A 13,944-nucleotide genomic window follows, 5' to 3' on the forward strand; every position below is an offset into this window, starting at 1 on the left:
ATGGATAGGAAACCGTGGCTTAAGGAGTGTTGGAGGGATTTTTCTAAGATCACACAGTGAGTCAGTCTGAGTCTAGAGCTCAAGCTCTTCACCATTGCACTACCTGTTAAAGAGAAGGGAGGAGATAGAGGCAGTTGTATTAAACAGCAACAGCAGCACAGGGATCCTGGCAGTAAAAACTCATGGCAAGTTGAAGTCTATTCAGAAAGGGGAGCCTATGTAGAGAGAAAGGAGCACGAAAAGACTGTGCAGGAAAGGTTTGGAGCCTTTCTTTATGAAGTTAGTTTCTAGTTGGCTAGGTTTTCAAGGCTTTAAGAGAGCTGGGAGGTGTTGATGTAGTAGTATTGCGGCTTGGCCTGATTCTTGGCATGACTCTTGGCATGATTCTCACCAGGGGTTCTCTGTCCTATTCTGCAGTTGTTTTTTGAGGACAGTATTGATGATGCCAAGTACTGTGGGCGGCTCTATGGCCTAGGCACGGGAGTGGCCCAGAAGCAGAATGAGGATGTGGACTCTGCCCAGGAGAAGATGAGCATCCTGGCAATCATCAACAACATGCAGCAGTGATGGCGGCGAGGCTCTGCAGGGTGGGCCTGGTCCCAGAGTGGTGCTTAACGTGCTGACTGTGTATACTTATCTTCCTCCCCAAGAGAAGATGCTTCTTTTGAGCAAACTGTACCTACCATCTGCGTTGACAGAAAGACTTTTGTTTTGCTGAAGACAAAAGATGTCTTTTAGATCCGGAAGAAGGGAGTTTGCTCTGAATTTGTAAACACGTCTTCCCTGTTCCTCATCCCTAAGCCTCTCTTCTCCAGTTGCCTCCTGCCACCAGCATCCATGGCTCATTTGACACCTTCTAAAATCCAGGACAAGTCAGAAACAAACTAGTAAAATGTATATAACTCTTACCTGTGTCATTCTTTTTCTTTTAAATTTGTTGCTAATCTCTGAGGATGAAGACTTCTTGCTGTGATTCTCAGCTAAGCTGAGGGCTTCAAGGGAAAGTGGAACCAAGTGGTGGTCTTGTGAAGTGGGTTACAGATGTTGAACCTTTCCTTTCCTTCCTTCCTTTTCGTTTATATTTTGACCCTTCTCGAGGACGTTTGCTTTCCTCACACTTTGTTGGTCTTTATGTATTATTCTGTGGAAATGAATTACTCAGTGCTGAAATATGAAGACCAGATAATGAAAACTTTCCTTAAAAACAAAATTCTACTGAATCTGTCTACCCTTTATTCACAAGGAACTCCAGAATGGGTATTAAGTTAAGCACTTTCTTTAAGTCTGTGTTCCATTGCGCCACTGAGATTTGCTGTCACATGTGCATCATGTGAAATCATTTTAAGTTTTCATTTCATAAAATACCTTGGATTTGATCCCGAAGGAAACTACTAAGAGCAGGTTTTTGGATCATAAGTCTGTTACGTTTTCAGTAATGTGATTTCAGATGGCCATCTGTATTCTCCTGCCTCTCTTCTCTGTTTTCCCTGCCTTTCCTTTTCAGCAAACTGAGGAGAAGTTAGGTAGATGGATTATGGTGAGTACCAGCAATGTGAGTCTTTAAAAAGTTATAGTGGGTACATGTAAACAGGACAGTAAGGAATTTGGTTTATAGGGTTCTCTTGGAGTAATATCCCACAACTGGGGTAGGAAGCTCAGGACTGTGATTTTTTTTTTTTTTTAAACTAGTCATTTAAAAAGTACACTGTATTTTTTTTTGAATGACTACAGTATGGACAATTTCAAAAAACCAAAAACCCCTTTGGAATAGTGGAAATGAAAACTGGTAACTCACTGAAGTGGTTGAATAGTCTTGCATATTAAAAGCTTATGGAAAACTCAATTTAAAATGATTCAAAAGTGTCAAGTATTATAAGCTGGTATTTAAGATGCTTGTAAATATTATTTATGTTTTTAATTTTGTAAAATAAAGATTTCTTTTTAACCACTGGCATGAAGGTTTGGTCTTTCAAAGCTCTGAATTGCTGGCTTTAGAAGACGGTTGTTCGCTGTCAGTGATATGGAAGCATCTTGTCTGTTCCCTATCTCTTGCCTTCATTTTCCACAAGTTGGCTTGCATTACAGATTGTCTCACTTTGTAGGAAGCTTTTAACGAGCAGCTGTGTAAGTGGAATTGTCCCTTTACTTCATACGCCTCGCTGATCATTGGGCCTTACTAGGAAATCAGTTTTAATTCTACTTCCTGGTGCTACTCCATTATATACGGCAGATTCACTTATTAATTAGTGGACTTCTTTTGGATAAATTGAACGTCTGATATCCTAAACTTGGTTCAGGACTTTGTTTCCAATCCTGTCTGTTGGCCCAAAAATGTGGGGTTGTAGGAAGTCAGGTACAGGAGCAGATCTAGGATTTTGCCTGGGATGTTCACATACTGGAAGAGATATATTTATCGTAAGATTTGTGGTAAAGCAGCATAGGTCAGTGGTTCTCAACCAAGGTGCTTTAGCATACTGGTGACTGTGAGCCCTACACATATATCCTTAACAAATTTGGATTTAAAATAGGTGTTTATTTTTGCTACAGTTGACAACAGGCTTACTGACATGTCAGGAGAAATGTTGAGATGAAGGGTTGAGGAACTGAGTGTTGAGTAGGGGGTGTGCTCATTGCATGGGAGAGATAAGAAACAGCTTATAAAAGTGGTGCTAAAGAAAGGGGCACAAGTGTAGTAGAACTGTAAAGAACTTTGCCTTGTGTATATATATGAGTGTATGTAGGGCTGTGTTAGTGGTCATCCTCAGAAAGGGATGGTCCTGAAGAGTAACCAAGAGAATACAAACTATGGGTGTAATTCAGCCCCTCCATATACAGTAGTCTCCCCTTATCTGCGGGGGTTATGTTTCAAGACCCACAGTAGAGGCCTGAAACCATGGGTAGTACTGAGCCCTGTAATGTATGCTTTGTGGTTTTCCTATGCTAATGGGCAAGTAGTATATACAGCATGAGTATGCTGGACAAAGGGATGAGTCATGTGCTGGGTAGGACGGAGTGGGACCGCCGTGAGATTTCATCATGCTACTCAGAATGGCCACAGTTTAAAACTGATAAGTTGTCTATTTCTGGAATTCCCCATTTAATATTTTTGGACTGCTATTGACTGGGGGTAACTGAAACTGTGGAAAGTGAAATCGTGGCTGACGGGGGTGCTATTGTACTGCCAGATGTTCTTGAATTCCTGTGTTCTGCTAACGCAGTAAGGTCAACTACCAATCACAAGCCTTAGTTGTCAGCCAGTGCTGGTATCAATGACCTCAGTTTAGAGTTCTTTAAGTCTAAGCTATTGATGAGCATTCTTCCTGTTTCCCAACTTATTCAGTTGAAAGTTTCCATTATGTACCTATTAGATACTAGACACTCTTTAGTGAGTGCTAGGGGTAAAATAGTAAAGGGAAGACATAATCTCTACCCTCAAACAAGAGTGTACATGTTTATGATCAGGCAAAGCATTTATAAAGGTAGCTTGTGTTTAAGAATGTAACACTTTGGGTGATTAAAATAGTTTCTCCTCTTTGGATGAAACCTGCATAAGGCTTTAGAGCTTATCAACAATCACTTTGCAGGTGTTAGTTCTGAGTAACTACTGCTGGCTTTTCATGATCTTTCTTCCAGTAGGAAACCACAATTGAGTCCAAAGTCAGATTTCATTGTGTTTAAGTGTAGAGTTAATTGAAACTTGACTCTCATTTGTATTATCTGGATCACTGCAGAAACATACAGGGATCAAAGTGAATGTCTGGCGAGGTGTAAATGCAGAGGTGAAAGGTGTTGGATGTTTTGAATTTGGCACAGTTTCTTAGAGGTCCTTGAAAGTTCACGTGCAGAGGGTCTGGTAGTGTCGTTTGTAAACTTTAGTGCTGCCGTATTTCTGAAGGAGCTCTTGAGCCTGTTGCTGCATTTCCTGGGTCACGAAGCCAGAATATTGGGACCCGATGTGAAGCAGGATGAGGCAGCACTCCAGCACATCTGGGAAGGGCCAGGTCTGAAAGATGACACGGGGATAAATAAGGAAGCATTTGCAAAAAAAAAAAGCCACAGACACCTGCACAGAGGCATGAGTGTCTCAAGTCTTATCTCATGACACTTCTCTGGCACGGTTGAGCCATTTCTCTCCTAAGACTTCATCGGTTACTCTAAGGAGAGATGATACTCAAAACTGAGATGTCCCTCTCAAATGATACAATCTTTTTCTAGAGCCCTACTCAAATGAATTTAAAACATGATGCTTCTGTTACTACTAGGGCCACATCCAAATATACCTATCCATTTGTAAGCGATCAAACACATGGTACCAACTGTAATTTTACTTTACCTCGTCATTAGAAAATTTGTTACATTTCTCTGAAGGCTAAGGTATAAAATTGCTTGTGGTGTCAATAATTCTACTCCCACAAAACATTTTAGCTCACCAAAGGCAACTGGATCTTCAATTTTTAAGCACATACAAATGTGTACAGATTTCAGATGACATTAAAGAATTTGGTGTAGTCAATTGATAATATAAAAAGTAATGTTTTACCAAATGAACTGCTATATAAATCTTACCTTAATACTCTCGGGAAACTTAGCTATTCTCTCATTGGCCTCTGTAATCCTTTTGGTTAATTCAGGCAAAGAAACTGGTTCATTTTTTTCTTCTTTACTAGTGATAATAATAATAAAAAAAAGTACAAATTATACGTCTTGCCCCTAACTTTTAAGTCTATTGTCCTGTAAATAAAATTACTTTGTCACCTGGGTCTTTATCTCTTATCTTTAAATACAAAGGCTAAGAGAAGGGAATTTAATGTGATGTGATATAAAATTTTCAAAATGCAGTCTTGTTCCTCACCACTTTCCAAATCCCCACTTCTTAGACATAGAGCTCCAATGAAAACTAAGGACCTTTAGGGGATTCAGTCCGCAGCCAAATGCAAAGGGCTTGGACTTCTCTGGGGAATGGGTTAGACAGAGCCTGGGTTCCTACCCTCAGGGTGTGTGGATGCACATTTTTCTGGGAAGAGTGTCTTAAGCTTCTCAAAGGGGCCCTCTGATCCAAAGGTTAAGAGCCGCTGGGTTAGAGAACTTTTTTGTGTTTTTGTTACTAAAACCAAACATAAAGCGCTGCCTAGAGTGTGGTAGCTCACTAGAGAAGTAACTGAAAACTCTGACTCAGGATTTCACTTGTAGTATTTTTAGAGCAACAAATGTAACTTTAATTTTTAAAAGTTTAGTAATAATAGCTGTAAGTTTATTGACTGTGCTAGTTACTATATTTTAGGCCCTGTGCTGCGGGGGGACATAATCAAGGTAAAAGGCACTCGGCAAAACAACTAATCAGTAACTGTTAATCACTGCAAATGCCCATAGCCAAGTGCCCTGTGATAATGCAAAAGGGCTCTAAAGTGATTAATAATCATCTATATCTACCTGGCCCTTATTTTCAATGGAAATGATTAGGATGCTGCAGCAATCTGATCATTTGGGATTTTTTACAGTTTAGTGTGTAATTCTGTACACTACCCTTTTTGTGTATTTTTTGGGATACTGCTTTCACTGACGAGGGTGCGGGTTCAATCCCTGGTTGGGGAACTGAGATCCCATAAGCCGCACGGTATGGTGAAAAAAAAGAAAAAAAAAAAGAAAATCAGTGGTTTTCATTAATGATGCAATAATGCAACTCCCTATTTTACATGATTGATGATTTAGGAATCTATTGCACAAAAGTAGGATTTTATTGTACTGTTGTTATTAACAATATTTGTGATTCTGTTTAATTCTCAAAACAAGCAAGGATGGAGTTGGTACTCCATTTATGGATGAGGGAACTAAAGCTCAGAGACATTAAAGACTCCTTCCTGCCTGAGGTCACTGAACAGGGCCAGGACTGGAACCCCACATCTGACTTCAAAGCCTGTGCCTTAATGACTGCATTGTGGTGCTTCCAAGTGACCTGATCAATCTCATCAAGTACTATGTGAGAATCCAGCAGGGTATTTTAGTTCCATGTTGTATTGAATCAGTACTTACCACTGGTTCTGGGGACTAGAGAGGGACTGTTCTGCTTCCTGTTCAGGTTCATTCTTATCAGGGCCATTTGCTGTGGATTTACAAAGCTGACTCTTCTGGTGTAGGCGGATCATTTCTGCCAAAGTCTCTTGGACTTCAGCAATGGTTCTCTGTGCATTTTGGAGACCAGCGTGCTCTTCTGAAAAGAGCTCCTTACAAGCGTTCAGCATTTGCTCACCTTCTTCTGTGAGCCTCACGTCTAGTTCTAGAGTCCTGCTTGGCTCTGGCTGGGAAGCTTTGGGGTCAGTTTCTTCAGGGCTGACATTGTCAAGCTGTTGGCTCTGCTCAACAGAGGTTGTCCTTCTGTGAGCAGCCCTTACCCAGACGCTGGATTCGGGGCAAGGCCCGGAGAGAGACCACCAGAATTCATACAGACGTCCATAAATAAAAAAGGCCTCCAAACTTTTGAAAGCTGGTGTGGTGGGGGACTGATGGTCACCCAGTTTGTCTCTTAGGTGGTCACAGCCTAGGAGAGAAGAAGAGGATTTAGGGTTGTTCATTTCTTTATCTGTCAGAAATCTGGCTTCCTGCCCACATGTTGTTTCCTGTCACCCAAGAGGCATATCAGATCCCAAGAAACAGAGAAGCAGTGATCCATGGGACCACATGCTTTCCACCAGAAGCCAACCAGAGCTAAACATTTCTTGGCCTAAGGCAGTGTCCTCATCGCTACAGGCCATTTAAAGCATGATAGAAAAAGTATTTCATCTGTCCCACTGAAGGCTCTGGGGGTAAGATCCCACTGTGTCTCTGAAAAACCATAGTGTTTTAGGTTAGTGACTAATTGTGCAGCTCAAGGAATGTCTTCTCCATTTTTAATAACTTGTGAGCACACTGCTATTTCTCTAGAGCTGTGTGTAGGAAAGTATATAGGAGGCAGTGAGGTAGGTAGGTAGGACCAGGTAAAGGAAAACAGCTTAGTCATTCTGGCTACCTCTTAAGGAGGTTGGGTAAGAGAATTCAAACTTCCTACTATATGACACGCTGGCCCATGTCTGTCTTTCAATAACCTAGGTACTCCTGGTGCCACAACACTGGCGGTGGTTATATCATCCTTTAGTGGGTGTGCTCCAGCAGAGCTGGGGGTCTTTTACCCTCTGGAAGAAAGGCTGAGTGCACTTCCTGCATGATGGTGAAGTTTCCTGAGTTGTAGCTCCGGATCACAGCCCGAAGCAGTCCTTCCACAGCTGCGTCCCAGGAGGCCACCTGCTGGCTTAGCAGTGCCAAGGTCAGGTCATGGCAAATGTGAAGCAGGAGCTGGAGAGAGGAGCCAGAGACTCAGTTAAACATCCTCTCACATCAGGCACTGGGAATGACACCAGAAATGTTCCTATTAACTGCATTTGGGAAGTACACACAGTCCACAATTAAGAAAGGTCCTCCCTATCTCCACCACCCATTTTTGCTTCCTCACTGGAAACTTTCATATTTAGTTGTACAGCAACATACACTGTCTGGTGTTAAAGTCTGTTCATGCTAAGAAAATGCCTTGACATTTGCTAAATGCAAATTAAAACAAAAAATTAAAATTAAAACAAAATTTAAAAAATTAAACAAAAATTAAAACAAAAAGTGAGTTTCTTGAACTAAAAGCTGTAATTAAAAAAAATCTGGAGTGTAATGAAGATTTATCAATTTTAAGTGTGCAATATGATGAGTTTTGACAAATACATATATGTGTGTGTGTATATATATATGTATACAGGTATATATACACACACACATACATATGGTATAACTACCACCAAAATCAAGACATAGAACATTTTCATTGTAAGATACTCCTTTGTGCCCCTTTGCATTCACCTCCCCTCTCCCCATCCCTTGGCAACCAGTGATCTAGTTTTTGCCAGTATAATTTTGGCTTTTCTATAATTCATATGAATGGAACAGTAGAGTATGTAGTCTTTTGTGACTTGATTCTTTGACTTACCATAATGCTTTCAAGATTCACTGATACTCTTTTTGCATTAGTAATTTGTTCCTTTTTATTGTTGCATAGTATAGTTTTCCACTATATGGATATACTGCAGTTTGTATACCCATTCACCAGCTGATGGACATTTGTGTTGTTTCTATTTGGCTATTATGAACTAAGCTGCTATGAACATTTCTGTACAAGACTCTGTAGACACCTGGGTTCACTTCTTTTAGTGAAATATCTAAGCAATGGGGTTGCTGGGTGTCTTCGTGCACAGGTATGTTTAAGATCTTACAAACAATGATCACATAAGGAAGCCACAAAATAACACATGTGGTCTGATGCAGGGGCTGAAATTTTTGTGAGCTAGGGCAGGGAAATGGCACTGGGGAAGGGAACATGAGGGACTTCAACTTGATTCTTCTACCAAAAGCAAAGGAGTATACAAAACAAAACCAAAAGACTCCATGAAGCAAAAATGACAAAATGTGAACATCTGTTAATTAATTCTAATTGATGGGTACCTATTATTATATTAGTTTCTGTGCTTTTCTTTGTTTTTAGACTTTTTTCTTTTTCTTTTAGAAGGGAATTCGGATCGAAGACTAACTTTAAAGATAAAGGGCTCTAATTCATCTGAAGGGATCTTTCCAGGTTTCCTGGGCCTGGCTTAATCTTTTCTGAAGTACAAACTGGCATTCTACATGTTTCCTTATTATACTAGACATGGATTAGAGAAGTCTCAGACTACTGAGTGATTAATATCAAAAGCTCATGCAGAAGGGGTACCTGTTTGGAGGGAGTGTTACTTGTAGCAGATGGGTACTTGATATCTTGCAGCTGCTGAAATGCTGCCTGGGACTGCTCTGGGGAGTTGAGGCTGAAGGCGCTTTTCCATACTGCCGTCACCCTCTCCACAAAGGGCCTCTCGCTGCCTGCGGGCCACGCATTGTAAGAAGAGGAGGAGCTTTTGCCCTCTGAAAGCTGCTTTTCCTCCAGGTGCCTGGACAGTAGCTCAAGAAGGCAAAACACCAATCTCTGACCCTGGAACCCAATAACAAAGGAGAGGAGCTGTTATGCAGGGAAGTGCTCCATTATCTAGAGCTCTCCCCAGTCTCTCAGATTCTCCCCCTTTGCATTTGCAGCAGCCTTCCCCTCTGTGCTGCTAGCCCAGTGAGTCTTGTGGGAGGGAAAAAGAGGTGATCTAACAGACAGTTTTTCCAAATGCCTTTTGGGGGATTCCTACCCACAGCTCTTGGGGCTCAAGCAACCATATTTATTACTTTTTTTTTTAGCAACCATATTTGTAATATGACACCCCAGCTATAGCCCTACTCACTGAAATTTAAGCCACATGCAGGCCAGCCACTTAAGACTTGTGGCTCAGTTTGAGAAAAGATGGGCTGGACTCATCTAGTTCTTTTCTCTGCCCAAACTTCAGATTAAAGCGTACAGAAGTTAAAGCATCATAGGCAGAAGGTGCTGGACCAGACAAGCTGTGTAGATCTGAGAGCTGGGGGAGTGGTTAGGGGCTGTATCCAAGTAGGTTTAACAGAGGGAATCAGCTGGAAGAGAAGAGAGCACAGAGAAAAGGTCTAAAAAAAATCCTTACTTCTGCTGGGTTTTCAGTTGCCATGAGATTCCTTGTATATCCCTATAATATTTTCTCACTTAAGCTTGGGAAGGTCTCTGTTTCATATAGGCAGAATTACAGCTAACAGCTGAAGAGGGCTGCTACAGGTAGAGCAACGTGATTTCTGTTAAAGCCAATCCATCTTCTTCAAAGCAGACCCTCTTCCTCTTCATTTTTGTGCTGATGACATCAATGAAGAAACACAGGGGCTGAACTGACTGAAGGCTATTCGACTGCTAAGCAGTGGGAATTACTGTCAGTAACCACATTATCTTTTACTCTGAATGGGGCAACTGATAAGCCACAGTACTTAAATGGGATAGTATGGCCAGGGCTTGCTGGACACTTCTAAGGATACTTACCAAATTGGTACAGCTTGTGCAACTGGGTAATTCACTTGGAATTTGACTAGAAAAGGGTTTGGGGCTCATCCCTCTTAAAAGCAGGAGAGGCAGTAACAGACTGACCTTTAGACTTTCGTGGAGCTGCAGGGCTTCCTGGGCTCCCACCCAGTTCCTGGCCAGAAGCAGTTCTTGGGCACATCTGAGAGCCAGGGTAGCAGACAACTCATTCTCTCCTACGATGGAAGCCAACTCTGCAGCCGTTCTAAGTGATGTCACATCCCCCTTTTTGGCCAAAACTTTGGCTGCATCATAAGCTGAAGTGGCTCCTAAATAGCTAAAATACAAAAGAAAACTCAAGCAGAGTGTCATAAACAGATCGCCTACACCTGCTCCCCAGAGGGTTGAATCATCTCTTTCTGTCCACTTTGCCTTGCGTGCCTTCCTGTGGTCCCAGGTGTGTCATTACCTGTGGCTGTCCCTGTGAAGGCTGAGGCCAGTGCAGCAGAAGCTGAAGAGGCAGCATTATACAGGTTAAGGAAATAAAGGAACTTGAGCAGTTGCTGAGTTGAACCCAAGCAAAGGAGGCATTCCCTCCCATTTCCCATATTTACTGATACAAGACATCCCTAAAGAAAGGAGTGATTTCCAAGTCCACGACTTGGATTTCTTGAAGTTATGGTGACTTACATAAATACCAAGTAGGTAGATCCTGATGAATCTTATGAAGCTGCTTTAATACATATACGCTTTTTAATTTGCTAGTTATTTCACCCCCACCTCTAAACTTCTTTCTTCCATCCTTGTCCAGCTCTTTCAAAGCTCTTCTTTGTTTGGGTGCACTCCTGTTTCCCTCAGACTTACCATTTGGCTGCTAAGGCATAATGGCCGTCTTTTTCTAGGATGGCTCCCCAGCTGAGGTACAGGCCTTTCAGGATCGGGTCCTCTGGGCGCAGCCGGGCCTTGGCAATTGCAATAGCCTCCCTAGAGGCAAGAATAGGTAATTAGCCAATCTGAAAGAGGCCCTAGGAGGGGCTGCAAGGTAGGATAAGCCGTTCCCTTTGTGTTGTCTGTCTTGTTCCAACTTCCCATAAAAAAACTGTATCCCTGCATTACAGGGCAAGTTAGAACTGCGTGCTGTGCTCAATTCTTCACCTATGTCAGCAGTTCTTAAAGTGTGGTTTGTGGATTCCTGGAGTTCCAAAGGCTCTTTTAGGGGGTTCATGAGGTCAAGACTATTTTCACAATAATGTCAAGAGGTTATTTGCCTTTTCTCAGTGTGTTGACATTTGTACTGATTATGCGAAAGCAATGGTGGGTAAACTGCTGGCACCTGGAGCAGGAATCCAGTTAGTGGCCCTTGTCGTTAAAAAAAAAAAGGTAAATTTCCTTGAAAAGGAGAAATGATTAATTTCAGTAAATCTTGCACATCCTGTTAATATTCTATGTGACAAAATGGGAAGAACATTTTGTATTCTTTGCTGAATTCCAAAGTACAATGGTTCTATGAAAAACCTGTATGAATGAATTGCAAGCTGAACTAGTTGCTTTTTTTTAGATGGAATCTCATTACTTCTTGAAAGAATGACTAACAAACAAACAAACTATAGTTATTTAGTGTTGAGTATTTGGCAGATGTTTTCTCAAAAATGAACAAAGCAAGCCTGTCATTTCATGGAAAACGACCAACAGTACTGCTGCCAATGATAAAATTTGAGCTTTCAGGTGAAAATTAGAGTTTTAGGAAACTTGTGCCTGCCACTGTGAGCTTGACGGCTTCCCCAAAGTTAAAGACTTTTCTGATGAAGTAAGCAATGTGATTTTTTTTTGATATTTTATAGTGAGATATGTTAACATTTGGAGGATCTGTGTTAACTGACTGAACTACTATTTTCCAAATGACATACAACTTCTGAGTTGCAGCCAACATAAAGTTGTAGCTGGAATAGAAGTGTTTTAGACTAAGGTGATTTAGACACAGCAATATTTAAGAAGTACATAATTTGAGACCTCTACTTCCAGCCATGATGGAGTGACAACTAGGACCAGACGTATCCTCCTGTTGCAAAATTAAAACATTGGAGAAAATAGGCATGAAGCAACTGTTTTCAGCCACTGGACACCAGGCAGCACAGGACTGTCATCCCGGAGAGAACGAAACAAATGTGAGCCCAATCATGGCCCTGGCTTTCTGCCTAAAACCATTTTCCCAGAAGGAATCCCAGCAGAGCTTCAGCAGTCAGGGCTGAGGGGAGACGAAGCCATTGGAATTTGTGGGGCAGGACAGTAGGAAGGAAGAAGCTGTCCAGAGAAAGAGCTCCACAACAGTGCTTAGGGATCCTGTTGAGTCTCTGGTTTAAACACAAAGCTCTGCATATGTAGGAAAGTCCTTAAGGCTGTACAAAGAATAATCAGGGAACGATAAGCTGAATAATTCCCAGGGCTCACTCAGGTTGTGGAGACATAAAAGTTTTGACCACCCAGACATTTGAGTTCTGATTTGTTGACTTACACAAGGCATTAGGTAAAGACACCAGAAGGCAGGAGGGCAAACTAATTCTAGAGTATGGATTTCTCTGAACTTGCCCTAAGAAAGCTTAAAACAGCCAGGAAAAGATCAAGTTGATCTGCAGGTAACTTTACGGCTTGCCAAAACAGAGTCCGGCATTCTCTAAAGGAAGACAACACACCAAAATAGGATTAAAAGAAAGTCTCACCAAAGCCATCATATGAAATGGCTGAAAATCAGTGGTGGAGAAAGTCCTAAAAACAGTCAGAGAAAAAAGACATAGTTCCTGTGTAACAAAGATAAGAATAAATACAGTAGTCAAGTCAACAATGCAAGCCAAGAAAAAAGGGAATGATATCTATGAAGCACAAAATGACAGAACCTTCCAATCTAGAAGTCTACACCCACTGAAAGATCCCTTAAAATAGAGGCAAAATTAAAGACTTTTATAGACAAACAAAAGTTGATGGAATATGTCACCAGCGGGACCACACTACAAAAAAAAATGTTGAAGTTCTTCACGGAAAAGAAGGAATTGACAGCAATTGGAAACTTGGATCTACATAAGAGAATGGAAAGTGCTGGAAATAAATATATGGGCAAATATAAGAAAATGTTTAAAAACTTAAAGAAAGGTAATTGTTTAAAGCAAGAATTCTGATATTGTAATGTGGGGTTATAACATGTATATAGTATGTGAAATATATGACAGCAATAGTGGAAGGGACAGGAAGAAAGAAAGAAGTATGATGTATGCAAGAAGTGGTACAATATTATCTGAAGGTAAACTGATAAGTTAAAAATGCTCATCATAAACCCTAAAGTAACCATTAAAAAAAATAAAGGATTATAGCTGACATGCCAGTACTGGAGATAAAAAAATATTTAACTAATCTGAAAGAAAGCAGGAAAAGAAGAAATGAAATAGCAACATGGTAGATTTAAATCAGTCGCACTAATATTTACATTAAAACACTCCAATTAAAAGGCAGAGACTATCAGACTGGATAAAAAACAAGACCCAACTGTATGCTGTCTACAAGAAATATTTTGTTGCTTTTGTTTTCTGTAGTTAAATATGTACTGTAGTGGAAGAATAATAACTTGAACAGAAAGGATTCATACCAGTCTCAGAAGAGTGGTTACTCCTAGAGAAGGGATGAGGACAGAATCGGGGAAAGGCAATTCAACTAAGTCTGGAATGTTATACTTCTCACTTCACGGGTGGGGCTTAAAAAAGTTCCTCTCTTAGTAATTCATTTAGCTGTTCATTTGTGTCATGCTCTTTTCCTTATTTGTATTAACAATAAAGAAATTAAAAAAAAATATCAGTAGCAAATATTGCTGAAAGTTGACATTTGTTAAGTATAGGTGGTGGGTGCACTGATGTTTAAGCTAGCGAACATATATTTGTGTACATTTGAGATGTTTAATTACAATAAAGGTTTTATGGTGGTTATAATGAAACAGA

At 40.8% G+C, this 13,944-nt stretch overlaps 2 protein-coding genes across 10 annotated transcripts in view; one reads left to right on the plus strand and one right to left on the minus strand.

Moving 5' to 3' along the window:
• CNOT8 (CCR4-NOT transcription complex subunit 8) overlaps positions 1-13,944 on the plus strand; it is a 37,933-nt gene that overhangs the window by 13,447 nt on the left and 10,542 nt on the right. For 4 of the 8 annotated variants that reach the window (XM_067732371.1, XM_067732369.1, XM_067732370.1 and 1 more), the window contains exon 7: positions 418-1,952. The exons of 2 other annotated variants lie outside the window; for them this stretch is intronic. In XM_067732371.1, the coding sequence (XP_067588472.1) occupies positions 418-567 (150 nt within the window). In that variant the 3' untranslated portion in view covers positions 568-1,952. Of the gene's footprint in view, positions 1-417; positions 1,953-11,522; positions 13,937-13,944 lie in introns of those variants that run through there. 2 more of the 8 variants (XR_010942206.1, XM_067732374.1) reach the window with 2 other exon arrangements.
• The window catches only part of GEMIN5 (gem nuclear organelle associated protein 5), a 41,665-nt gene continuing 30,233 nt past the window's right edge, over positions 2,513-13,944 (minus strand). For both annotated transcript variants that reach the window (XM_067732363.1, XM_067732362.1), the window contains exons 22-28: positions 10,829-10,948; positions 10,091-10,301; positions 8,780-9,034; positions 7,164-7,326; positions 6,031-6,535; positions 4,567-4,663; positions 2,513-4,003 (exon numbers count right to left, since the gene is read on the minus strand). In XM_067732363.1, coding sequence (XP_067588464.1) covers positions 3,836-4,003; positions 4,567-4,663; positions 6,031-6,535; positions 7,164-7,326; positions 8,780-9,034; positions 10,091-10,301; positions 10,829-10,948 — 1,519 coding nt within the window. In that variant the 3' untranslated portion in view covers positions 2,513-3,835. The remainder of the gene's footprint in view (positions 4,004-4,566; positions 4,664-6,030; positions 6,536-7,163; positions 7,327-8,779; positions 9,035-10,090; positions 10,302-10,828; positions 10,949-13,944) is intronic.

This window comes from Pseudorca crassidens, chromosome 3, assembly GCF_039906515.1.
Source record: "Pseudorca crassidens isolate mPseCra1 chromosome 3, mPseCra1.hap1, whole genome shotgun sequence".
Lineage (NCBI taxonomy): Eukaryota > Metazoa > Chordata > Mammalia > Artiodactyla > Delphinidae > Pseudorca > Pseudorca crassidens.